This window comes from Scardinius erythrophthalmus, assembly GCF_964197995.2.
Source record: "Scardinius erythrophthalmus genome assembly, chromosome: 17".
Classification (NCBI taxonomy): domain Eukaryota; kingdom Metazoa; phylum Chordata; class Actinopteri; order Cypriniformes; family Leuciscidae; genus Scardinius; species Scardinius erythrophthalmus.
This window is the reverse complement of record NC_138237.1, coordinates 37,589,000-37,615,734: the sequence shown is the minus strand read 5'-3', so window position 1 is coordinate 37,615,734 and position 26,735 is coordinate 37,589,000. Positions and strand designations below refer to the sequence as shown.

General features: G+C 39.0%; 2 protein-coding genes across 4 annotated transcripts; one reads left to right on the top strand and one right to left on the bottom strand.

The window, feature by feature from the left end:
- Positions 1-585: 585 nt before the first annotated feature.
- On the bottom strand, positions 586-23,736 carry septin8a (septin 8a). 3 transcript variants are annotated; one of them, XR_014031873.1, is made up of 11 exons: positions 23,533-23,736; positions 15,674-15,788; positions 15,363-15,558; positions 14,019-14,205; positions 11,303-11,464; positions 11,036-11,132; positions 7,876-8,044; positions 7,647-7,779; positions 3,340-3,509; positions 2,411-2,500; positions 586-1,431 (listed from the first exon to the last, which is right to left on the bottom strand). XR_014031873.1 is itself a non-coding variant. In XM_081389949.1 (10 exons), the coding sequence occupies exons 1-10, from the start codon at positions 23,560-23,562 to the stop codon at positions 1,428-1,430; spliced, it is 1,263 nt and encodes a 420-aa protein (XP_081246075.1). In that variant the 5' UTR covers positions 23,563-23,736; the 3' UTR covers positions 586-1,427. The 3 variants fall into 3 exon arrangements, 1 of the variants encoding a protein (XP_081246075.1); XR_014031874.1 differs by lacking the exon at positions 2,411-2,500 and having other exon boundaries at positions 586-1,147; positions 1,260-1,431; XM_081389949.1 differs by lacking the exon at positions 2,411-2,500.
- Positions 23,737-24,782: 1,046 nt separating this feature from the next.
- On the top strand, positions 24,783-26,568 carry sowahaa (sosondowah ankyrin repeat domain family member Aa). The gene has a single exon (XM_081389950.1). It carries the CDS (start codon positions 24,870-24,872, stop codon positions 26,130-26,132), a length of 1,263 nt encoding a protein of 420 aa, XP_081246076.1. The 5' UTR covers positions 24,783-24,869; the 3' UTR covers positions 26,133-26,568.
- The last annotated feature ends 167 nt before the right edge of the window (positions 26,569-26,735 follow it).

The following is a 26,735-nucleotide window of genomic DNA, read 5'->3' as shown; positions in this document are numbered from 1 at the left end:
TGAAATGGTCCGGTGGTAGAACTTTTGCCAAGCGTGTCAGAGGTTGTGGGTTCTAATCCACACTCGTATAGGTTTTTTTTTCTCATTAAAACCGATTATGTTTATCAGTAGTTGTATATCAGGCAAGCATACGTTTGTAAGCATTTTGTTTTGTAATTTCACCGGAACGAATAGAGAGTCTCCACAACGGATTGAAGCGCGCGTCCGAGTGAAGACTGTGCGCGAGCCACAAGAGAACACACTATCAGCGCCACTGATCGCAGCGGCAACCGCAAAAACAAGTTCAAAGACAATATTCTAAAGATGGCGGCGCCCTCGTTTTTAGGCATTTAGCCACTTGTTAGCATCCGCCTTTTTTAAAGACACGTAACAGCTTTATAATTATATTAACAGCTTAATATAAAGTAAATGTGTTTTACTGGAGATGAAAGTTTTTTATGTTTTGTTAGTAAATGTCTTTAAAAGTGTTTTATCATTAGAGTGAAAAAAAAAAAAATCTCATTGTAATCGCCCCCTTCCTTCACATATTTTATAGTAGAATGTTCTGAATGTTGATGAGTGTGGAAGAGACACCAGAGGCAGAGATGGATACACAGACTTTATGCTTCACAGAGAACTTCAACTTTACATCCAAAGCCCCAATGAAGTTACTACAGAATACTGAGACATTACAGACCCGTGCATGACAGCGGCCAGCTCATTTTCCTATCAAAAATGAAGTTATATACACACGTTTTATATACCCGACACACCACAAAACACATTCCAACAGTTCAAGGAGATCAGGGGAGTGTTTATTTTCAATGTCAGCTGATACAACATTCCCCTTATGCAAATGAAGTTGTCTTTACCTCTACAGTATGGCTTCGATGATAAACAATATAATCTGAATGCCATACAGCATTATGCTCCGTCTACAATACAAAAAAATATAATTTGCATATCTGTTGTCATGTTCTTTTAAAAACTGCACCAAAATAACTTTAAGACTGCTTTATTTAGCCATACCCATGCAGGCTTATATAATAATAAAATCATACACATGTGTGCATTAGTTTCATCACTGCTGTGCTAATGAGTTTGGCTCAGATCTTAAATACTACTGTACATTGGCAAGGGAAACATGTACGTCACAACATTGGCCTGACTGTAAGACAAATGAACAGATGGTTAGTACCAAAACAAACTGTGTAAAAAAAAAAAATTAACAAAACAACCATAAAATGGGGTTGAAAAAATAAAATAAAAATGACATTCACCCCCCAAACAAACGTGGCAACTGAGTCCCCATAATGCATCTCTCTGTCCTCCCGTCAGGATCTTTGGTCCTTTAACACAATGTCATGAGGAACATGTCAGAAATCAAAAGCTGATGTTGCAACGTTAATGAAGGAAAGTCCACGGATGGCCTGCGATGAGCTCATAAATTAACTGAAAGAAGACAAACAAACACAACACAAGAAAATGAATCACAAAATAAATGAAACAAACTGATGTAGAATGGAAACATGTGTACTTCTAAAACACAAATATACAAGCATGCTGATATACGGGAATAAACGACTGATGATGTTCATTAAGAGACTCGCATGAGATTATTATTTCTGTCAAACGATTAATCACATCCAAAATAAAAGTGTGTGTTAACATAATATATATGTGCGTACTGTATACAATTATTTTGTTTGTGTGTGTGTATATATATATATATATATATATATATATATATACACATGCACACATATTTGCTGTCTATATTTAAGAAAAATTTGTTATTCATATATAAGTATTTATATATATTTATACACATATATATACACACACACACACATACATACACACACATATATATATATATATATGTATTTGTGTATGCATGTATATGTGTGTGTGTGTGTGTTTATGTGGAACGCAGTGATACTGATGTATGTGTGAGAACGGCTTCGAATGCGGCTCAACCAATCAGAATCAAGGACCGGACTGTCCACTTTATAAGAAAGAAGTATGTGAGCTCAAACACCGGCAGCTTCACTTTTGCATAAAATTAATTCGCCCTTTAATAATTATTTTTTTATTATTTAAAATGAATGTCAGTATAATATGTGTTTTATTTTTCATTCCTGTTGTGATCTGAATACCATTAAATGTAAAGGACTTGTTGTGAAGTGGCGGGAACTAAAACACGTTTATAGCATTTCGAACATTTCACTTTATCTCTGAATGTAATAATAAAATGTGACTTTTACACCAACTTATCCGCTTTCTTTTGCTCTCAGCAACACAAGTGCTCGGGCCGAACGGTTTGAGGAACGACTCCGAGTTGTACAAACCAAGCCATGGAACGGTTGAGCAATGAGAACGCTGGAAAAGCGGATTATGTGACAGGACAGGATCCATGTCAGGTACAAACCACAAAATGGATGCTCACAGATACCATCGAGAACCACAAGATGGCGCTAGACGAGCTCATGTGAACAGGCTGACGTCCCTGAAGGTCCTTCTAATACAGTGGACACAAAGTTCAAAACAATGGTTTTTGGAAAGGAACTTCTATTTTAAGTTGGATATGATGAGATATGGATATGTTTGTTTTGCTGGCCACGATAACTCAAGGGCTGTGTTGAGATGATGTGTCTGCACTGACACTAATACAGACGTGCTTTCTGAGGACAACAATACACAAACCTGTCAGAATTAGCTTGATTGTTACGCTGTGTTTTTTGTATTAATTGAAATATATTAATAATAGGGGTGTGACAATAAATAATCGCAATACAAAAACGCAACCATATGTACTGTGGATAATTCACCCAAAATAAACATTTCAAGTTTTCAGAGTTTAGTGTCAGACATTAAACTACTATATATAATGTTGAATATAATGTATAATAATGCACTGGGGGAATATCTGTGTGTCCTGATAATGCCAAATGTCTGATGTTACCAGTAAAAGTGTCCTACATTATTTTAAATATATCTAGTCAGAGACAGAGAATATTCGTCTACAATAATTCAGTATTTTCAGCTTCAGAATCATGAATATTGTTATTCTGGTGTCTCTATTGTCCTGTGCTTTGGGTTTCAGCACCAAATCCAAGACTATTCATTTACACACACAATGTAGGATCAAATTTAGCGTTTTAATCAATAGTAATTTTTCTGTTAATCTTTTATCTTGGAGTATCGCAATAATATGGTATTGTGATTTGTATGGAATCGTGACGCGAGGGTATCGCTACACCCCAGTTTATAATCTAGAGGGCATATATGAGGAGTCCATGCTCCACTGGTCGATGTACACACACGCCTGAGAAGAAAGATGGAAGTGGAAGAACTCACTTTTTCTTGTCTTTGTCCTTCTTGAGCGGCTGTGAGAGCGAGAGCGTCTCGGCCGCCACTTTCCTCTTGTTGAAGGCGTTCATCTCCTCCTCCAGATCCCGCCTCTTCTCCTCCACCTTCTTCTTCTCCTCCTGATGCATGCGCTTCAGCTGCTCAAACTTGTCGTGTAACTGAGGACAGAGCGAGATCAGTGTGTGTTACGCTATGCGGACTTCATGGGCTAATTTCCATTTTTGGGTGAACTACCCCATGATTTGCTCACCCTCAAGCCATCCTAGCTGTATATGACTTTCTTCTTTCAGATGAACACAATCAGAGTTATATTAAACAATGTCCTGGCTCTTCCAAGCTTTATAATGGCAGTGAATGGGTGTATATTATTTTTGAAGTCCATCAAAGTTAATAAAGGGCTTAAATGATCCATATTTAAGACTTTATTGACTAAACTATCTTCCGGCAGACGGCCGTACGCAAGTCGACTTGCGCCACAAGAGCAACACTTGATAATGTGTGATGTAGATGTAGGAGTGGCGTACGCTCTCGCGGTTCAAACACACAGGGCGGGGCAACAAACTCAAGCTCCGCCCACATTTCTCTTTCAAAATTGTTGTTTTAGATTTCTAATTCGTGACTGGTGTTGTGTTTTGCTCTTTCCTCTGCGCTTCCGCGTTCGTCGTTACGTCGTGCGTGAGTTTAAGTGTTACTCATTCTGTGTTACCGGCCGTCTGCCGTAAGCTAGTTATTTTAGTCGACAAAGTGTTAAATATGGATATTTTTCTTACACAAACTCATCGCTTCACTTCAGAAGGCCTTTATTAACCCCTGGAGCCGTGTGGAGCACTTTTATCATGACACGTGTGTGTATGGTATAAGCTTATTTCCTCAATTTAGGTCCACAGTGACACAATGTGTGTGCATTCAGGTTTAAGTCCCCACCGGGATAGGAAAACATGTAAACACACACTCTTTTATCATGGATAGATGCACTTTTATGATTGACAGATGCACTTTTATGATGATAGATGCACTTTTATCATGGATAGATGCACTTTTATGATGGACAGATGCACTTTTATGATGGATAGAGGCACTTTTATGATGGACAGATGCACTTTTATGAAGGATAGATGCACTTTTATCATGAATAGATGCACTTTTATGATGATAGATGCACTTTTATCATGAATAGATGCACTTTTATGATGGACAGATGCACTTTTATCATGGATAGATGCACTTTTATCATGGATAGATGCACTTTTATCATGGATAGATGCACTTTTATGATGATAGATGCACTTTTATGACGGATAGATGCACTTTTATGATGGATAGACACACTTTTATGATGGATAGATGCACTTTTATGATGGACAGATGCACTTTTATGATGATAGATGCACTTTTATCATGGATAGATGCACTTTTATGATGGATAGATACACTTTTATGATTGACAGATGCACTTTTATGATGATAGATGCACTTTTATGATGGATAGATGCACTTTTATGATGGATAGATACACTTTTATGATTGACAGATGCACTTTTATGATGATAGATGCACTTTTATGATGGATAGATGCACTTTTATGATGGATAGATACACTTTTATGATTGACAGATGCACTTTTATGATGATAGATGCACTTTTATCATGGATAGATGCACTTTTATCATGAATAGATGCACTTTTATGATGATAGATGCACTTTTATGACGGATAGATGCACTTTTATGATGGATAGATACACTTTTATGATGGATAGATGCACTTTTATGATGATAGATGCACTTTTATCATGGATAGATGCACTTTTATCATGAATAGATGCACTTTTATGATGATAGATGCACTTTTATGACGGATAGATGCACTTTTATGATGGATAGATACACTTTTATGATGGATAGATGCACTTTTATGATGATAGATGCACTTTTATGACGGATAGATGCACTTTTATGATGGATAGATACACTTTTATGATGGATAGATGCACTTTTATGATGGATAGATGCACTTTTATGATGATAGATGCACTTTTATGATGGATAGATGCACTTTTATGATGGACAGATGCACTTTTATGATGGATAGATGCATTTTATCATGGATAGATGCACTTTTATGATGGATAGATACACTTATCATGGATAGATACACTTTTATGATGGATAGATGCACTTTTATCATGGATAGATGCACTTTTATGATGGACAGATGCACTTTTATGATGGACAGATGCACTTTTATGATGGATAGATGCACTTTTATGATGATAGATGCACTTTTATGATGATAGATGCACTTTTATCATGGATAGATGCACTTTTATAGGGCTGGGTAAAAAAATAGATTTCTCGATTTTAATCGATTCTCATTTTTACGAAACAATATCGATTCTTAAATCCCAAGAATCGATTAGTCATCCTGTTTTCAGTTGATGAATGAATGGATCATTGTTGTGCGCATCCCATCCGATAAATCGCAATAATCTTTGTGCTTTGTTATTATTGATATGAAACCAAGTCTCAGATTTCAAATTACGTCCATTTTCTTACGAAATTCAAAAACATAATTACCGTTTTGGCGCTGTGGCGTGAGATCGCTCCGACGCAGCTCAGCTCAACAGAAGCAACTCTTCCGCATTAATACCAGTTACAGCGCGAAATAAACATGAATGAGCTTCTGAAAGTGTGTTAAAAGATAGAGTACAACTTCTCGAAGTCCATATCATGTCTCATGGAATCGCTCAATCAGTGTTTCAACCGTGGAAAGACGTTATAAACGATGTCATGTAACGTCACATTTACCTCAGAAAAAACATATCCAGTGACCATAAACTCGTTAGTCAGCTAGAAAAGTTAACTCTAGAGAGGAGCATTTTGTTAAATATATGCACCATATTATATATTCATTATAATTTTTAATGTTCTTCAATATTTAATGCATCTTTGAATAAATCTGTAAAGTTTTTTATGACAGCCATCATTTAAAATTTTATATAATTTCATATAACTTTATTATTATAAAAATAAATAAAAGTGTATTTTAAGTGTTTGTATACAAATCAGTTAATTTTTACCTTCAATATTATAGTAGGCTAATGAAGCCCATAGGCTACCACTGACTCCCATATAGTTACAGCATTAGTTAAGAGATTTGTTTTCCTTGAGAAAAATTGCAATGTATTGTACCTGATAGCCAAAATAATCGATATTGAATCGAATCGATTCGTAATCGAAATCGAATCGAATTGCAAGCTTGTGAATCGAAATCGAATCGAATTGTGAAATTTGTGTCAATACCCAGCCCTACACTTTTATGATGGATAGATGCACTTTTATGATGGATAGATGCACTTTTATCATGGATTGATGCACTTTTATGATGATAGATGCACTTATCATGGATAGATGCACTTTTATGATGGACAGATGCACTTATATGATGGATAGATGCACTTATATGATGGATAGATGCACTTTTATGATGGATAGATGCACTTTTATCATGGATTGATGCACTTTTATGATGATAGATGCACTTATCATGGATTGATGCACTTTTATGATGGATAGATGCACTTATATGATGGATAGATGCACTTTTATCATGGATTGATGCACTTTTATGATGATAGATGCACTTATCATGGATAGATGCACTTTTATCATGGATTGATGCACTTTTATGATGATAGATGCACTTATCATGGATTGATGCACTTTTATCATGGATTGATGCACTTTTATGATGGATAGATGCATTTATCATGGATTGATGCACTTTTATGATGGATAGATGCACTTATATGATGGATAGATGCACTTTTATGATGGACAGATGCACTTTTATGATGGGTAGATGCACTTTTATGATGGATAGATGCACTTTTATGATGGATAGATGCACTTTTATGATGGGTAGATGCACTTTTATGATGGATAGATGCACTTTTATGATGGATAGATGCACTTTTATGATGATAGATGCACTTTTATGATGGATAGATGCACTTTTATGATGATAGATGCACTTTTATGATGGATAGATGCACTTTTATGATGGATAGATGCACTTTTATGATGGATAGATGCACTTTTATGATGGATAGATGCACTTTGATGGACCACTGACTCCCATTATAAAGCTTGGAAGAGCCAGGACATTTCTTAATATAACTCTGATTGTATTTGTCTGAAAGAAGAAAGTCATACACACCTAGGATGGCTTGAGGATGAGCAAATCATGGGCTAATAAATTTTTTTGGGTGAACTATCCCTTTCATCAGGACTAACCTCTCTCTCCTTCTCCTTCAGCTCGCCCTCCGTCTCCTTCACTTTATTAACGAACATCTGCCTCATCTCCTCTTCCTTCCTTTGCAGATCTCCCAGAAACTCCTTCCTCTTGGCTTCATACGTCTCCTGTAGACTGCAGAAAAGATTTTGTGATGTCACACACAATATGCCCATATTTCTTTACAGTCTATGGTTGAGAGCTTGCAGGGATCGTGTGTGTGTGTCTCACCTGAAGGGCTGGCTGTCGGGGTCGGTGTCTTTGAAGCCCATCTCCTCTAGTTTACAGCGCCGGTAGAGCTCGTAGTGTCTGGCGTGAGTCTGTTCTCGCAGATCCTCCATGTTCACTCTGATCAACATCTCCCGCAGCTTCACAAAATCACAGTGACTCTCATTCTCCACTGCAACACACACACACACACACACACACACACACACACACGGTCAGTACAGTTACGCCGGGCACCACTGAAGGGACGAGCGCTTGAAAACCAAAGCCCACTCAATCTTCTCTCCAGGCTCGCGGGCAGGGGATATACTTTGAAAGGCGGAGCGAAACATGGAAAACTAAGTATATTCTGAACCCTGTACTTTAAAGAACAGTTGAATAAATGTTAGAGAAATGGTTTCATTGGTTCAATATTCTGTACAATTACTGTAGGCATGAAGTTGTTCAATCCAGTACAAGATGATGTGAGCTGATAGAAACTAGTGAACTGTGTGTCCGTGCTCTAAACAACTACAGCTGCAGAGTGTGTGTGTGTGTGTGTGTGAGAGAGAGCGAGAGTGTGTTTACATGTTTTTCTATCCCGGTGGGGACTTAAACCTGAATGCACACACACTCGTGGGGACTAAATTGAGGAAATAAGCTTATACCATACACACACACACACGTGTCTGTGTGTGTGTGTGTGTGTGTGTGTGTGTGTGTGTGTGTGTGTGTGTGTGTGTGTGTGTGTGTGTGTGTGTGTGTGTGTGTGTGTGTGTGTGTGTGTCTGTGTGTGTGTGCGTGTGTGTGACCCGATGAACTCATTCATCCAACAGAATAATATAAAAAAGTGTTTTATTATTAATTACTCTCCATCATTGTTTTATTAAGCATTTTTCTGTTAGTTAAAATGACGGATTAATGCATATGCATATTCATATACATGTTAGAGATTAAAAAATATGCTATTCACTGCCATTATATGGACAAGCACAAACAGGACATTTATTTTTACATTTTTTAATCATGGTAAGAAAAAGAAAGAAGGGCACGCTGGATTAGAACATATGATGAACTCATTTTCATTTTAGGGTGAACTTTACCTTTAATTGAGCACCAATAATATTAAATCATATTCAGTTTAGACACCATATTGAATTTTACGCAGATGAAAATGAGGCTTTGAGGGATTGACTCAGTCTTTACAATAATGGCACACACAGTATAAAGCTTCTAGATCACAACATTTTCACAAAACAGATTTATTGAGTTTTTGACAACTGAAAGTGTACAATCCACTGAACCTTTCTATTCAATCCCTCACAGCCTCGTATTCATTCCTGTCAAAAATTAATTAATTAGTCTCTACCCACAGACTTAGGTTTATTGATAATAACAGAGCAGCAAAAAAATAAATAAAAAATAAAAATAAAATAATCATGTGACACTGAAGACTGCAGTAATGCTGAACATTCAGCTTTGATCACAGGAATAAATTACAGTTTAAAACTAAAATAGATAACAGTTCTTTTAAATTGTAATAATATATTTTACAATATTTACTGTATTTTTTAATCAAATAAATGCCTCTTTGGTGAACATAAGATACTTTCAAAAAATCTTACCAACCCCAAACTTTGCAACAGCAGTGTATGATTATATTGCAATAAAGTCATTTTAATATCAAAACATTGTTTTATTCCATTAGCTGTACAAAACTAGCTGATTACAAAAACAAAAGTCTCACCATTAAAAGCCATGTCCCAAACACACAATTATGACGTTCTCAATCTCATAATAATTTTATGTAGCCGATATGACGTTGCACTTTACTGTATTTTGCTTTTTTGAAGTGATTCCAATCATATTTTAAGCAATTCAATAACATCATGTTGGACAGTGCGCATCTGAAGTGTCTCAGCGGAAGGAAATAATACATTATTTATCGGCAACAGTTTTCTTATCAGGCCGATAACGATAACATAAAAAAATGAACACATACTGGCCAATACCGATCTGGTGGCCGATATATTGTGTCTGAAGTAGTAGAGCAAGTAGTCACACGGCTGAGAACTGATTTTCTTTTTAAATGATTTGTATTTGTCTGTATTTGAATGTAAGCTGAAAAACCCTACGAGACTTCACGTCTCCAAGAGCTCTGCGCCGAGCGCCTCTTTCATGAAGCGCGAGTCTCTACTCGAGCAATTAAACTGAAACACGGCTACGGCTAATGACGTGACCTTATCAGTGGCGGAGCTCTCTCGCTCACATCTGAGAAAACAGCGTAATTAGCTTCCGTCGAGAGTGCCATTTATCGCCGCTTTGATTGATGGGATTGTTTTCACATGAAAGGCATTGTAAAAATACCAGTATCCACAGAGAGAAGCTGAAGGAAAACGAACAGCAGGGTTCAAATAAAAGTGTCCGACACACACCAGCCCCTCGAGAATGATGTTCTCCAGAGACAGAGTAACGTCAGCTACAACAGCCACACTGCAAGAGTGTCGTTTCTTACTAGGGCTTTCAAAATGGCTGAAAAGCTAAATTCAAATTTCATTCTCGAATTATAATTCTAAAGGTGTACTGTCTCCTAAGCGAGTGCAGTAAGCCAATATAAACCAAATCAAGCATCGCATATTTTATTGAAAAGACATTCGCTTTTTAAAGTGCATTAACTTTTGAAACAATTGTTCTGAAATAAAATATAATTTCCTTAATGTGCTTTAGTGTAAATTAGGCTACATTAGTGCATAAAACTGTGTTTGTGCATCAGTAACCTGAGATAACACACTTCAACACACAGCGTAATAATGAACTACATGAAACACTCACTTCTACTCACTACATCTACATATAGTTCATCAAAAACACCAGACGCTCATCTCTATCTGCAGCGAGTGCTGAGCGCTTTCTGTTGACTGTGTTTCAGCTGAAGAAAACACACACTCAGCTCTGAGCGATGTGAGGTTTGGTCAAGTGTGTCGGTGCATGATTTTTGCCACTAACTGAGAGGTCTTTTAGCACAATCTAGCTCTTTATACTGGATGAGCTAACAAAAACAAAGCGCGTCCGTTACGCCATCATCATGTCAAACCAAAGATTCAAATGCATGGTTTTTGCATTCGAATGTGATTTTTATTTTTAATATTTGACATTTTTATTTGCCAGCCCTATTTCTTCTTACCTTGAACGACTCCCCACGGGTACTGCCTGGCCCTCACGGTCTTATTGCCCACCTTCACCTCCTCGACACTGCCCACCACAGCAAAGGGGAGATGGGCCTAGGATAAACACAGTCAAAGGTTACATGGTAATGTGACAAGTCCTACTAGTGCTCAGTCTGTGCAATAATATGCACTTTACCACTGATATATACATTCACATCTTTATTTAAATTCAAATTGCACACAAGCCTTTATGCGGTTTACGTCTATGGTAAGCAAAGACTCACGTTCATAGAGGAATTGATTTCTGTGACGGCTTCATCATCTGTGGGAAACTGGTAGATCTGAACCCCGTTGCTGACCAGCTCGCTCATGATTTTTATCTTGAACTTGTGTAGCTCGCTCTTGGAAATCGTGTCAGCTTTAGCGATAATAGGGATGATGTTCACCTAAAAATAAAAATAAATAAAACATTTCACAACATGTCTATGTTCTAGTTCCACATCTGGAGAGGTTGTAGTTAGATATATATCTTGTGTTAAATAAGATACCAGTAATAAATCAGGCTACATGTATTTAATGGAGTCATAAAATAAGCTAACAAGCCTCAATCGTGACTTTCTCTGTGACAAACTGAGAAATTTAGCAGAATGCTGAAAGTGCAAGACATTCTCCCTATAAAACAGAAGTAGATATTAACTGGGGCTGTCAGTCTCCAAATGCTACAACTTTAAGCCATCTCATGAATAGATCTGTCTCAGAGTGATAGCATTAAAGTGCCCCAATAATGTAGTGTCGTAATAAAGCTGTTTGTGAATGGAAAAGGTCTGCAAGGTTTCAGAGATCAAAGTGCAGATAAATGGAGTTTTTGTCTTGCAAAAGAAATTGATTCCGAATCTGAACTGCCAGAAAACAGAGTCTTCAGGAATTCCCGTCTCACTTCTGGTTTGAATCTACATGTTTGTAATACATTTGCATAATGCCAGCCTGTGGTCTTCATTGGCCGCCCTCAAACACTGTAGTTGTGTCTGAGACTGGAAGAGTTTGGTTCTGGGCCATCTGACCAATCAGAGCAGAGTAGACCAATCACAACAGACTGGGCCGTCTGACCAATCAGAGCAGAGTAGACCAATCACAACAGACTGGGCCGTCTGACCAATCAGAGCAGAGTAGACCAATCACAACAGACTGGGCCGTCTGACCAATCAGAGCAGAGTAGACCAATCACAACAGACTGAGTCACCTGACCAATCAGAGCAGAGTAGACCAATCACAACAGACTGGGCCATCTGACCAATCAGAGCAGAGTAGACCAATCACAACAGACTGGGCCATCTGACCAATCAGAGCAGAGTAGACCAATCACAACAGACTGAGTCACCTGACCAATCAGAGCAGAGTAGACCAATCACAACAGACTGGGTAATCTGGCCAATCAGAGCAGAGAAGACCAATCACAACAGACTGGGCCATCTGACCAATCAGAGCAGAGTAGACCAATCACAACAGACTGGGCCATCTGACCAATCAGAGCAGAGTAGACCAATCACAACAGACTGGGCCATCTGACCAATCAGAGCAGAGTAGACCAATCACAACAGACTGGGTCATCTGACCAATCAGAGCAGAGTAGACCAATCACAACAGACTGGGCCATCTGACCAATCAGAGCAGAGTAGCTCTCGGAAGAGTATTTGTGACTAACATCACAAATACTCTACAATACACAAATTAAAATGCTAGCGATGTAATGTCAGGCAGAAAACTAGCGCTCCCCAGGTTTAGCATGTATTTGTTGTCACGGGGCCCTGGGGCCACATCATCATGAACCATCTGTGCATCTCCTAAAACACGAACCCGCAGAGTCTCCTCTCGTTCACGCCATCATTCCCTGATGAAATGACGGATCGACCGGCTCAGTTTCCACTGGCAGAGAGAGAACCGCTGCCCACTGTCCTACATTCACACTATCAGTTATCAATACACTCTTCACTAATAACATTCCTTACACACTCACACAACCAGCGCAAACCAGATGCTCATTCATGCTTCTGGCAGCAAAAGAAATGTGAATGTAATGTCATGTCCAGGGTTTGAAGTGTAGCGCAGTATCTACTGTCATGTGACGTCATCGGGGTTTGAAGTGAACACACGCCACATGCGTGTAATGATGAACTGTGGTGGGTAACGCTGTCAGATCACGAGCCGATTTACCGTGTTACTTATTACGTTTACTCACTTTCGTGTAAGACAAATCTGCACAGATTTAGCACATATACTCGTGAGTCGTGATATATTAAATACAGCGTATTGCAGAATCTGCTTATATCTGGCGTACTTGAACACACACGTCACTACACAACAAATAACGGCACGCTTGTTCATTTGCATTGAAGCAATAGCGAAGATCAAAAAGCATTTGGTTCATTTCTTTTCTATCTTTTTCTTGGCTAGTAGGAGTTCTGAATGGCCGGTAACTTAAACATTTTGTAGCCACATTGTCCGGTGAGTGAAAAAGTGAATTTCAAACCCTGTACATCTCATACACACGTTGTCTAAATGTTAAAACATAAGTAATAACAACATTTAGTAATAATAATAATGAACTTTTTTCCACTCACACTTGTTTTGTAACCTGGTCCACTTGAATGGTATATTAATATTGATGATGATTGTAACTTTGGCTTATGCAATATTCAGCCTTTGAAACAGCCTTACAACTTTACACATTTTGATAATGTAAGCACTGGCTGAAAACCAGACACACTTGGAGTGAATATGGTGTAAAAAAAATGTTCATTTCATTTCAGAAACTTCACATACCTATAATTTGCTATTATAATAATATCTTTATTTTATAAGGAGTCATCAGGATGCAGCCTAGCGGTTAGTGCACATGTGTTTGTAATGAAGTGAAATCTTCATAACACAACTCCTGAATTTTCCAACAAGTGGAGATTGAAGCAGAACGTTCCCCAGTGAACCCCAGAGACGGACACCTACCTTGCTGTCCAGCTTCTTCATCGTGACTAGATCCAAGGACTTGAGCGAGTGTCCCGTGGGGGAGATGAAGTAGAGGCAGATGTGGATCCTGGTGTCGTGGTAGTTGAAGAGAGAGCGCTTGATCTTCAGCTCTTCCTGCAGGTAGTTTTCAAACTGTGTGTCGATATAATCCACAATAGGTTTATAGCTGAGAGAAACAGACAGTGCAAGAAATCAGCATTATCACAATATGCACACATTTAACATCAATATCTGAAAGAATTTGATAGATTTGTTATCTTTTCTCGAAAATGTGAGAAGAAGAGAGACGCAGCTGTGTGGAGACTGGCCTGGATCATGTTTACATTCTCTGACCTCGTCTCTTGACTTCTCAGGCATTTTTCCCAGCATGCACCGCTTGTGAGCTTTCAGAGCCTACGCTGTCTTGTTCTGGATGCATTTTTCCCAAAAGATGCAATGTCTGGCACCCGTAAGTCTCTCTGTCTATCTCTACACGCTTATTCAGGCATATTCTCAGAGTCCAAGTGCTTCTTTTCTCTCTCTCAACTAACAGTCAGTGAAAGGAGACGCTTTATAAGCAGTTTTATCATTTATTTTAACATTTGGGACGTGCTTAATATTTGATTTTGTTATTTAAAGAGGACCTATTATGGTTTTTCCAAATGTTCATCGTTCTTTAGCGTGTAATGTTGCTGTTTGAGCAAAGTTCATCTCCAGCCGACCAATCAGAGCACAGTGTGCTTTACAGAAGGAGGGGCTTCATAGAGACAGGAACTAAACAGAGCGTTCCTGACAGACTGGGAAGAGAGGAGCCGCAACAATGGAGGATATGAGGAAAATAATGAGTTTGAGCTGTCACTCAATGTTGCTTCGGAGTTTTGATAAACACAATCAAGAACAACATATTTCTTTAATCATTTTTCTTAGAACAACAAAAGTTGAATGCAGTCAGCATTTTAACATGGGCTTACTTTTCAAGCTTGTTTAACAGTTTGTGCAACAATATCGAACAGTTCGCACAACAATAAGGGATTTGTGCCTCGAATGCTTCGAGAAAATGAATGCGAGTCCAAACTGTGCCAGACATCCACACTAGTGAAAACCATACATTTCCTCTCTTCCTAGCCGATCCCTTTCCATATAAAAAGCTTCAATAAACGCTCTTGTCTGAGTTTTTAGCATGTTTGTGTTAAAACATGAACAAACTGCTTCGTATTAACAAATGTTTTATTAACAGGCTTGTGAGTTTGTCTATCAGACTCATTCGTATGCATGTTTTGAATACATCAGTTTCTCAGTGCAACGCTCCAAAACACTGATGCTGATGTTTGTATTTTACTTTACCTTTCTTCTTTGTTGATCTGATCCCCAAAGCCCACCGTGTCAACGATGGTCAGTTTCAGGTGGACGTTGCTCTCTTGCAAGTCGTACGTTCTGGGCCGCAGGTAAACACCGTTTTGGTAATGGCTGGCCTCCTCGTTTTCAAACATGGTGTTAAAAAGGGTGTTCATTAACGTGGACTTGCCGATGCCCGTCTCTCCTAATGGTAAGAGAATGACTGATTAGCATTTCCACTACATGATCATACCATCTCTGCATTGACATTGAGCTAGTGAACAGTTGAAATGGGCTGATACTGGTTGCTTAATGCTTACCCACACAGAGGATGTTGAAGCAGAAACCCTGAGTCACGGATTTACTGACCAGCTGATCAGGCAAACTGTCAAAGCCAACATGACCGCCAAGGCTGAGGTTACGCTTTTCTTCATTCTGTGAAGGAACCAGACAGATTTGACCATGGACTGAAATAAGGCTCACGTAAAACGCAAGGCAAAAAAAGGGGTAAAATCTCTAGTTATTTGTATTGGCATCAGCCACTGAAAAACCCTTCTGTACTGTGACGTGGATCTGAATGAAATGGATTACCGTAAAGAAAAAAGGTCACACTATTCCGATAGTCTACTAACTATAATTAACTTTGCAAGTACATGTCAACTAGTAGACTCTCTGCTTAATATATCTGCAAACTCTTTATTTTGATGCTCCTCAACAGACATTCTTCTGACTATAAGTAACTTTGCAACTACATGTCAACCTCATTCTACTAACCCGAACCCTACCGGTCTAATCTAATGAGTTAGTTGAGATGTAGTTGTGAAGTCACTTATAATTGGTAGAATGTCTCAAGTGGACTATTAAAATAAAGTGTAACCAGAAGAAATTGTGGGGACTTTGTTCTATGCATCATTTCTAGATTGGATGGAGGCAGAGGATTTTTAGAAAGAGGTGGGGTTAATGTGAATCAAACGATGAGAGAGATGCCTAGAATTTAATCTGAAGGGGTTAAGACATTTTAATTAAACATTATAATGTATTTAGGTCAAAATGTTTTAAAAAAATAAAATGCATGCATATAGAAAAGAGATGGGTGAATTTATATGTCATGTCAGCTTTAAACGAAGTGCCATTATAGACAATCAGTCATTCAAAGCATTTCCAATGTTCCTGAAAAAATCCTATAATTCAGAGCCGGACAAATCTAAAATCCCACTAACGTGTGCCCTAAAACTCCTGAAATCCATGCGCTCCTCCCTCATCTGGCTTCGTCTTTTCCCCCAATGCAGGCACATATTTGGTGGATGATGTCACTGAGAGTGCTACTGAGGGAAGCAGCAATTCAGCTGGTGTAACACACACACACACACACACACACACACACACACACACACACACACACACACACCGAGCACAAAAGGAATTCTAGCTGAAAAACCTGTACCGACCCCTACCAGCCAGTGTCATTTCAAGCCAGAGGCACTGAAGGGGAGACCCAACTCAAGGAGGTGAAGGACAGGAAATGGCTGAAAGCATTTTTGGGAAAACATGCAGTCTGGGAAAAATCTTGGGAAGGCTTGAACAATGGCCATATAGGGGCTGCTAGTAAACGCCCCGGCCGCAGGGGGAACGGCTCCCCTCAGGGGGCAGTAGATCAGGAGGAAGTGGAGCAGCGTTTGGGCCCTACAACAATATTTTCTCAACCCGCCCTCGCAGTGACAGGCCCGATCCAGACACACTGACAGAACACTGAGAGCTGTGTGCACATCGGCTCACATTCCACGCATTTCTCTGCCAAAGAATCGCCCCATCCACAAACACTTAAAGAAATATTTCATCCAACAAGGAAACTCTGTCATCATTCCAGACACCACTGACTACTAGCCTATTCTTCCTTAGGACACAAAAGAAGATATTTTGAATAATGTACTAGTGGCAATTATCCATTTGATAACAACAAACTTTCAAATGAATGAGCTTCAAAATAGATCACAGAATTGCTAATGACAGTGGCTTCAACTGTATCAAAGGTTTAAATGCCATGAGGTGTTGGAAAAAAATATATTTTAAGTATATTTTATTTTATATATTTTAAACACTTTAAAGGTGCATTAAGCAACTTTTCATGTTAAAAATACCTGTTTTTCTAACCCATACATGCTTAAACAATTGCCTGATGGGCTGAATGAGCCCTTCTATGATCTCTGCGATTGCCTCTATAATCCTGTACAGTAAAATAAATAAGAGGGATTCGGGACGGAATCGACTGGGCGTGACGTCATGCGCGTTCACGCTCACCTGGCTATGTCTGGCAGGTTTGTGTATTCGCCGCCATTATCCGCATCAGCGAAGACAACTCAAGCGGCTTTGGCAAAAGTAGAAGATGGATTCAAATAGATTCAAACTAGAGACCGGCTTCTAGTTCATCCCAAACCCCAACGCAAACTCCACGTAACCAGTTTCGCGTGTCGCCAGAAGGGGGCATAGTTCTGCAAAAACTCAGAGACTTGCGCAATGCACCTTTAAGATTAGAAATTAATTTCCGTCATTTGCACCAGTGGCTGATAAGAGTTATGGATGCACATTAAATCGGCCACCATATTGGTATCGGACGATATATGTTCATTTTTTAATGTTATCGTTATCGGCCCGATAAAAACATTTTTGGAAATAGGCTCATTTTCCAACTCCCCCAGAGTTAAAGAGTTGAGTTTTACCGTTTTCGAATCCATTCAGGCGATCTCCGGGTCTGGCGGTACCACTTTTAGCATAGCTTAGCATAGATCATTGAATCTGATTAGACCGTTAGCATCTCTCACAAAAAAATGACCAAAGAGTTTTCGATATTTTTCTTATTTAAAACTTGACGGAAAATGAAAAGTTGCGATTTTCTAGGCCGATATATCGCTAGGAACTATACTCTCATTCCTGCGTAATAATCAAGAAACTTTGCTGGCGTACCATGAGTCCAGCAGGCGCAGTGATATTACGCAGCGCCTGAAAATAGTCCCCAGCTAGATAACTTCCAACGTGACTCTGCGTAATACCATTGCGTAATATCAAAAGTGGAGTGTTTCTTTAAAGCCGATTAATAATGTATTATTTCCTTCAGCTGAGACTCTTCAGATGCTCAGTGTTCAACATGATGGCTTTGAATCGCTTGGAACATGATTGGAAAAACTTCGAAAAAGGAAAATAGCGCAAGCGTGTCATATCGGCTACATAAATATAATGAGAACATCATAATTGTGTGCTTGGGACATGATTTAATGGTTAAACTTTTGTTTTTGTAATCAAGCTCTCAAAAATGATATAAAAATGTAGATTTAGATTTATCGGCCAATATATCGGTTATTGGAAATATAAAGATTTATCAGTATTGGACAAAATGTTCATATCGGTGCATCTCTAATAAGAATGATTTAAAACAATAACTCTGCAGGGAACAATGACACCATCCAATGGCCAATCCGTGATGGAGTCTAGGACAACACAGACTGTTCAAGGCAGATGGGAACTCAGTGACAGTGGAGAACAGCCAAACTGGGACGGCTCCACTCTCACCCCCCACATACACCTGAGTGTGTGTGTGTGTGTGTGTGTGTGTGTGTGTGTGTGTGTGTGTGTGTGTGTGTGTGTGTGTGTGTGTGTGTGTGTGTGACACACACACACACAACAACCCTCATCAGAAATTTATCTGGCATCTCATCTGATAAAACGGGAGGAGGGGCCGGTATGGAGAAGAATGCAGATGGTCTAGATTCGGGTGGCATCTGCACTGAACAGGGTTTATCTGCTTTTACTACAAGAGATATTCACACAAGAGCACACACACACACACACACACACACACACACACACACACACACACACACACACACACACACACACACACACACACACACACACACACACACACACACACACACACACACACACACACACACACACACACACACACACACACACACACACACACACGTATTCATAAACTCTTTTTAAAGCTGAAGTAAAAGACAGGTGTAAAGTTTTGCATTTTACACTTATTATAAATGACACTGAGAACATCATTAATGGCGTCAGGGCTCGACACTTCAACCGTTCACATGTGGCTAAAATGAGATGTGTGCAACCTGTAAAATGTATCTAGAAGCATGTGTGCAAATAAAACATTTTTAAAAAGTCCCAGCGGGTCCTCAGTTTCATGAGATTTAAGGTCATAAAAAGTCTTAGGCCTAAATATCGCAAAGTGTACGTAATAATTATTTTAAAGATGAAAAAACGTATGAATTAATCGCGCTCACATCGATCAAAACCCATGAGACTTTCGTCTTCGAAACACAAATGTAGATATTTGTTATCTATATCTACTCAAATTCATATAGAGATCGGAAAACTAATCCATTTGAATAGAGTGGTTTAGTCAGAATTTTCTAAAGAGACTTGATCGCTTTATGAACAGATTTAATTAAGGCTTTTATTCACATATAAACATTGATCAGTGAACATAAAGAGAAGCTCAAACGCGCTGCGTAACACGAGAATGAACCTCACGGATGGAAAAAGAGGAATTGTGGTAAAGCCTAATGTGATTATTAAACTTACTCTATGATTTAATTCAATAAATACGAGTTCTGCATGTTAAATTACATAATTATTAAACAAAGTTTGAAGCAGAAACACCTTTTGCAGTCAAAGAAATTAAATAATTCTCCTTGTTAATGTCTGCTTGTATCCCTTTATTAAGGAAAAACACATTAATGGATGAATGTTCGTTCCACCCCTAAAGTTTTTCGATGTGCTCCATAGGGTAAAACTAAAGCTTCATGCTCTTGCCTCGAAAAAATGAAGTCTTAAAGTCTCATACACTGACATCCATAAAAGACATTTAGATCAGAGGTCTCACTCTCATATCATACGCAGATCATGACCTATGTGTTTATTAATGTTGGTGGTCAGATGTAGATGTCGAAGCGTGAACAGGACGTTGACTCATCACGAAACTCATATATCTTTAAATAACATTAACTACATCAGCCCTGCCCTGAAACTAGAGGATAATACAAGAAATTAAATTAATGCTGAACAGGACGGTCTTGTTCCAACCCTTTCAGTTAAAAACTGAACCGACACTGTGAAGAGTTGTGCAATTATAGGCTACATCTGTCCATAAAAGAGATAGTACGTCACACAAAAATGAAAAATCTCTTATTTACTCATCCTCACCGGTTTGCACTTGTGAGGATGAGTAAATAAGAGATTTTTCATTTTAAAATTGAAAGTGAGACTTTAGAGCCAGGTCAACCACTACACTGCAAAAAATGCTGTTCTTACTCAGTATTTTTGTCTTGTTTCCAGTCCAATTGTCAAACATTTCTTAAATCAAAGATGCATTTACTAGATGAGTAAAATGACATGAGATATTAAGTCTTGTTTTCTGGGTAAATAAATAAAAATGAAGTGAGTTTTTGCTTTAAACAAGCTAAATGATCTGCCAATGGGGTTAGAAAAATAATCTTGTTTCGGTCTGAATTATGATCATTTTTCTGACCCCATTGGCAGATCGTTTAGCTTTTTTAAGCACCAACTCCACCGGAAAACAGGACATAATATCTAATGTCATTTTACTTATCTAGAAAATGCATCTTGATTTAAGACTTTCTAGATATGTGACCCTGGATCACGTCACCAGTCTCGAGTCGCACAGGTATATCTGTGGCAATAGCCAACAATACATTGAATGGGTCAAAATTATAAATTTTTCTTTTATGCCAAAAATCATTAGGATATTAAGTAAAGATCATGTTCCATGAAGATATTTAGTACATTTCCTACAGTAAATATATAAAATACGTATTTGTGAGTGAATGCAGCACAATCGCCAACATAAATGAACAACTTTAAAGGAGATTTTCTCAATGTTTAGATGTTTTTGCACCCTCAGATAGTTGTATCTCAGCCAAATATTGTCCTAACAAACCATACATCAATGGAAAGCTTATTTATTCAGCTTTCAGATGATGTATAAATCTCAATTTCAGAATGTGTTCCCATGTGACTGGTTTTGTGGTACAGGGTCACATATCTGGAATGGAAACAAGACAAAAATACTGAGAACAGCAGTGTCACACATAACATAACATCTCTTTCACTGAATGGAAACAATTTGATACATTTCCATATGACTCAAAGTCACTAGAACATTATGAGGACGCATAAATGATGACAAGATTTTCATTTTTGGGTGAACTGTCCCTTAAAGCTTTTTTTTTTACCCATGATGCATTAGAATTAGAATTGACCCTCCACAGCTCAATGCAGTTGATCAATATGACCCCTAAAACCACACAAAGCTCTAATCAAAAGTCATTGACTCTGAAACACACTCATTCTGAGAGCTGGACGCAAACTCTTGGATTTAAACATCATCTCACAGAGACGTTCAACACAACGCTCCAGTGGACAGCTGCATAAACTGCTTAGACTAGTCTTACAAGTTCATCACGTCATTTTTTCCTTTCACACTGGTTATACTTTTATATGTGTTACATTAAAAACATTACATTTTAATCCGAAAAGTAAGATTAATTAATTACCCCTTGACAAACTGCTAGTGGGTCAGACTCGTTCTTAAGACACGGGCTTAATATAGAGGAGAAGTCTATGAAACTGACCACAGGTTTCACTTCCACAGAACACACATAACCTATTATCTAGCCTTCCCAACACACTACAGTAAACAGCTCAATACAGTTATTCTTCTCTAACCCAAACTAGTTTCCCTCAAATCCAGAGCACTTCCTCAAAATTAGCAGCGGAAAAGTCCTTCCCTGAGCATTCCCAGGACTGGTGATGGATCGGTTCTCACGGCTTCGTCCGAGACAAAGGCTTGAACTGTCGCTCAAAACACAAAGTTTACACATCTAATCTACTTGAACTTGCCCTTGAAGGACCAGCATGGTCTTCTTGACCAAGGAAGCCTTGCTTAAAGGGATAGTTCACCCAGAAGTGAAAATTATCCCATCATTTTCTCATCCTCAAGCCAATGACTTTCTTCTTTCAGCCGAACTTTCCTGGCTCTTCCCAGCTTTATAATGGGAGTGAATGGTTTTGAGATTTTGAAGCCCAAAAAAGCTCATCCATCCATCATAAAAGTAAACGACTCCAGGGGTTAATAAAGGCCTTCTGAAGCAAAGCCGTGTGTTTGTGTAAGAAAAATATACATATTTATAACTTTATAAAGTATAATCACTGGCTTTCGGTAACGGCCGTACGCGAGTTTAGCTCCGGTGGATGAGTGAACTCTGACTCCCATTATAAAGCTTGGAAAAGCTCGGATATTCTTAAATATAACTCTGTGTTCGGCCGAAAGAAGAAAGTCATATACACCTAGGGTGGCTTGAGGATGAGTAAATTATGGGATAACTTTCATTTTTCCATTCAACAGCGTCCTGCTTCTTCCGTTTCACTTAGACTGCGTTCTCATGAACTTATTATCCCATAATGAACACATAAATTGCTGGAGTTTGACAGCGGGACAATCAGACATCACCTCATCCGCCCTTTCTGTCACTCTTATCTGTGATCTCACACTGAGGGCCTCATGTTGGCCCCAAACTTCACCGGCTCCAGCCTGGCTGTTCACAACAGTGTTGTTTCAATGGGGATTTGGGGTATAAAACACTTCAGTGTAAAAGAGGGAGCATGTTGCCTTCAAAAGCAATCTGGCAAACTACTGAAATATGAAATGTGTACTATAGAGTCTGTGGACTCACTGTAAATAAAGAGATGTTCACAACAAACATTCAAGAGACTCACAGAGAAAAGACAAGTTCAACACCCTTTACGGTTCTCCAGAAACACACACACTAACGTTATAACGTTATAGCTAGAGTAAGATCACAAAGACAGATAATACACCTGATCTGACCTGTAGTGTATACACACACACACACACACACACACACACACACACACACACACACACACACACACACACACACACACACACACAGTAAAACAGTGAATAGTCAATACAGAGTCCGTTGGGCTAACGTTAAGCTAGAGAGTAGCGCTCGTGCTAGTCCTGATTCATTACAGATAAACCTGTACAGACAGACCGCGTATGTCCGTCTAAGTGGGTTTCCGGAAGTAAGAACTGACTTTAAAGGGTACTTACAGAAAATATGTCTACATCCGTGGCCGCCATGATGAGGAATGTGTGTGTTTGGAGGATAAGGCGAAAGGGAGCTGCCTGCCTTCGTCTCACTCACTCTCACTGTGGTCGGGCTGGAGAATTTACCAACGTTACTATGGTGAAGGACTTGCATATGAATTTAAATGACGCAATGATACGCTCTGCGCTGATTGGCTGAAAGGCACAAGCGACCAACGCTGAAGGCTCGGCTCTTGAATATTAATTAGGTCACGCGAGACCGGCCGAACCTTTTGTTTATTTTTATTTATTGATTAAATGCTCAATAACATAAGAACATTGTCAACGAATTACATACATATAATAATAAAAAAAAACAATAATTATACAAAAACAATGAAAAACAAAAGATGACATGACGAAGAGATATGACAACTACAATTGTATTGATACAATAACATACATTATTTGCAGTGAAAGCTTTTAAGTGCATGTATTTTCTTTAAATATTTCTTCATAATATTGAATACATCTTAGGGATTTATTATTATTATTTATATATCGAAGAGATTTAAGCAGTGAGATTAATTCAGTGTCAAAATAAGGATAGGACAGCTACCATTTGCAAACTTTTGTTTATGAATGAAGAATTTGCCATGTAAAATAAAGAAATTAACAACGTAGCCTACTCTAGGGGTTTCTTTTTATCGTCATTATAATAAAAAATTACGTCTTTTAAAGTAAACTGAGAGAATGTGTCATGACCGGACGGGTCAGGATGATTGTTTAGCAGCTCGAGACGACGGAATTAATATTCATGAGACAATATTTAGCCATACTAGGATTCGTAATTTCGCAAAAACCTTCAATATGGCTTCTTCCTGGAAACTCCCACTTGCTTCAGGAATGTCTTTTCTCAAGACCCGACAAGATAGAGCTTCTAAATAAAAAATGACGCAAGTAATGATGACATAAACTGTACATAATGTTCATCGAAATACACGCACACGGACGATACATTGATTTACTGAGTTTAGCGTTTTATAATTTTATAATTAGCCTATACTGTACTCATTATTACTGATATGATTTTGTTTGAAACTATTTAACTATTTAAAGGCAGCTCGCTGTATGTCTACCCATCTTCTTGACAAAAAAAGAAAGATTTTAATTAAATTAAAATAATCGGTTTTAAACTTTTTTAAAGCCCCGCCCCCAACACGTCTGATTTTTTTCCTACTTCTCCATTGTTACGTGTTGCTTCCGGAAGACAGGTAAAGGTGTGGCTACAGTCCAGGAGTCTCAGTCGACAGACTCGTCCTGCTAAAGTATGTGTGTTTATATCTAGGACGAACACAGAAATGGCTCTGACTCAAGAGGCGATCTTAAACACACTGTTAGAAGGCAGAGGAAAGCTGAGGAACTCAGAGCTGCTCAGCAAGTTTAAGGAGCAACTAAACTGCGGTGATCCGGCAGAGAAGAAGCAGAACCGAGATCTCTTCAAGGCGTGTGTGAACAACATTGCCTATGTTAAAGAATTCCAGGACACCAAGTATATAGTCCTAAGGAAAGTATACCATCACCTACTAAAAGCCTCAAACGATGATTATGAAGGTCCAGAGGAAGACGAGAAGGAACAGAAGGAAGACAGTAAGAGGTCAGAGACTGAAGCTTCACCAGCGCCACCTTCTCCAATAGAGACTGCTTTGGAAAGATGCAAGAATGTGGACTTTAGACCTAAAAAGTCTTTAAATTTCACCGTTCCACTGAAGTCTGATGACAAACACGGAGCGGAGAAGACAAACAAACCATGTGCACTTCCTCTACGAATCCCACAAGCAAACATCAGCCAGAAGCACAAGAGCCCCTCGGGAACGACCGACTCTGAACCAGAACGTCAATGGAGGAGAACGACGACGGATGGAGTTAGCGACTCTCCACAGGTTCGGAGACACTTCAAGACTCCGAAACCAGCGGATGAGCCGAAGGAGCAGTCGCATCAGTTCCCGCTGGATCCCGCGGAGCACCAGTGGCTAGTGAAGTCCGCGGCGGGGCAGTGGAGTCATGTGTACGGGCTCCTGCTGAAGGACGCCCAGCTCGCGGAGAAGAAGGACTTCACGTCTGGGTTCACGGCGTTACACTGGGCCGTCAAGAGTGGGAACATGGACATGGTCTGTGGGATTATTGAGGTTTCTAGGAAAAGCGGACACGGAGTGGACATCGACGCTAAGTCTAACGGCGGATACACTGCGCTACACATCGCTGCCATCCACACACACACACCTGTGATCGAACTGCTGGTCCACAAGTTCGGAGCCAACGGGAATATACGGGACAACTGTGGGAAGAAGCCCTACCACTATCTGAGGAAAGAGGTTTCGGGAGAACTGAGGGAGCTTCTGGGAGAGCCGAGAGCCGTCCAGCAGGAGGCGCTGGCGCTCAGAGAGGAGTGCGACCCGCAGAAACACCCCAAAATCAGGCTTTTCCCAACTCATCCGGTCGGGATCAAGAAAAAGAGCAAGCCGAGATTCCAGCTGATGTCGTTGGGAGAAGACGACCGAGCGGAGAGGGACGAGCCGGTGTCGCATAAACAGAGGCTCGCGTCAGACGGCTATCGTAACTGAGCAGACGCTCTTAAAATACTGAATATTCATGTCAATCAGCCTTTATACGGGAATTCTGTTCATTTCAATTCTATTTTCACTCTGAATGATTGATGGCATACACTATTTTAAACAAAACAAAGAAGGAGCCGGTGTCGCGTAAACAGAGGCTCGCGTCGGACGGCTGTCCACAACCGAGCAGACGCTCATATTCATGCCAATTATTGGGAATTTATATGGGAATCCAGAAGAATTCTGTTTATTTAAATTCTATTTGACTTTTTTTTATATGTATATTGCAAATTATAATTCAGTACAAAAGGAAATAATACAGAACAATGAACACGAACGTGGGGATTCAGAGAAAAGTAAAAGTAATAATAAAAAAAGAAGAAAAATGTAAATTTACATAAAAATTTAAAGAGCAGACGTTCATATTCATGTCAATAAACCTTTATATGGGAATTCTGTTCATTTCAATTCTATTTTCACTATGAATGATTGATTACTATTTTTTTAAACAAAGCAAAGAACGAGCCGGTGTCGCATAAACAGAGGCTCGTGTCGGACGGCTATCCATAAACGATTAGACGCTTATTAAAAAACTGAATATTCATGTCAATC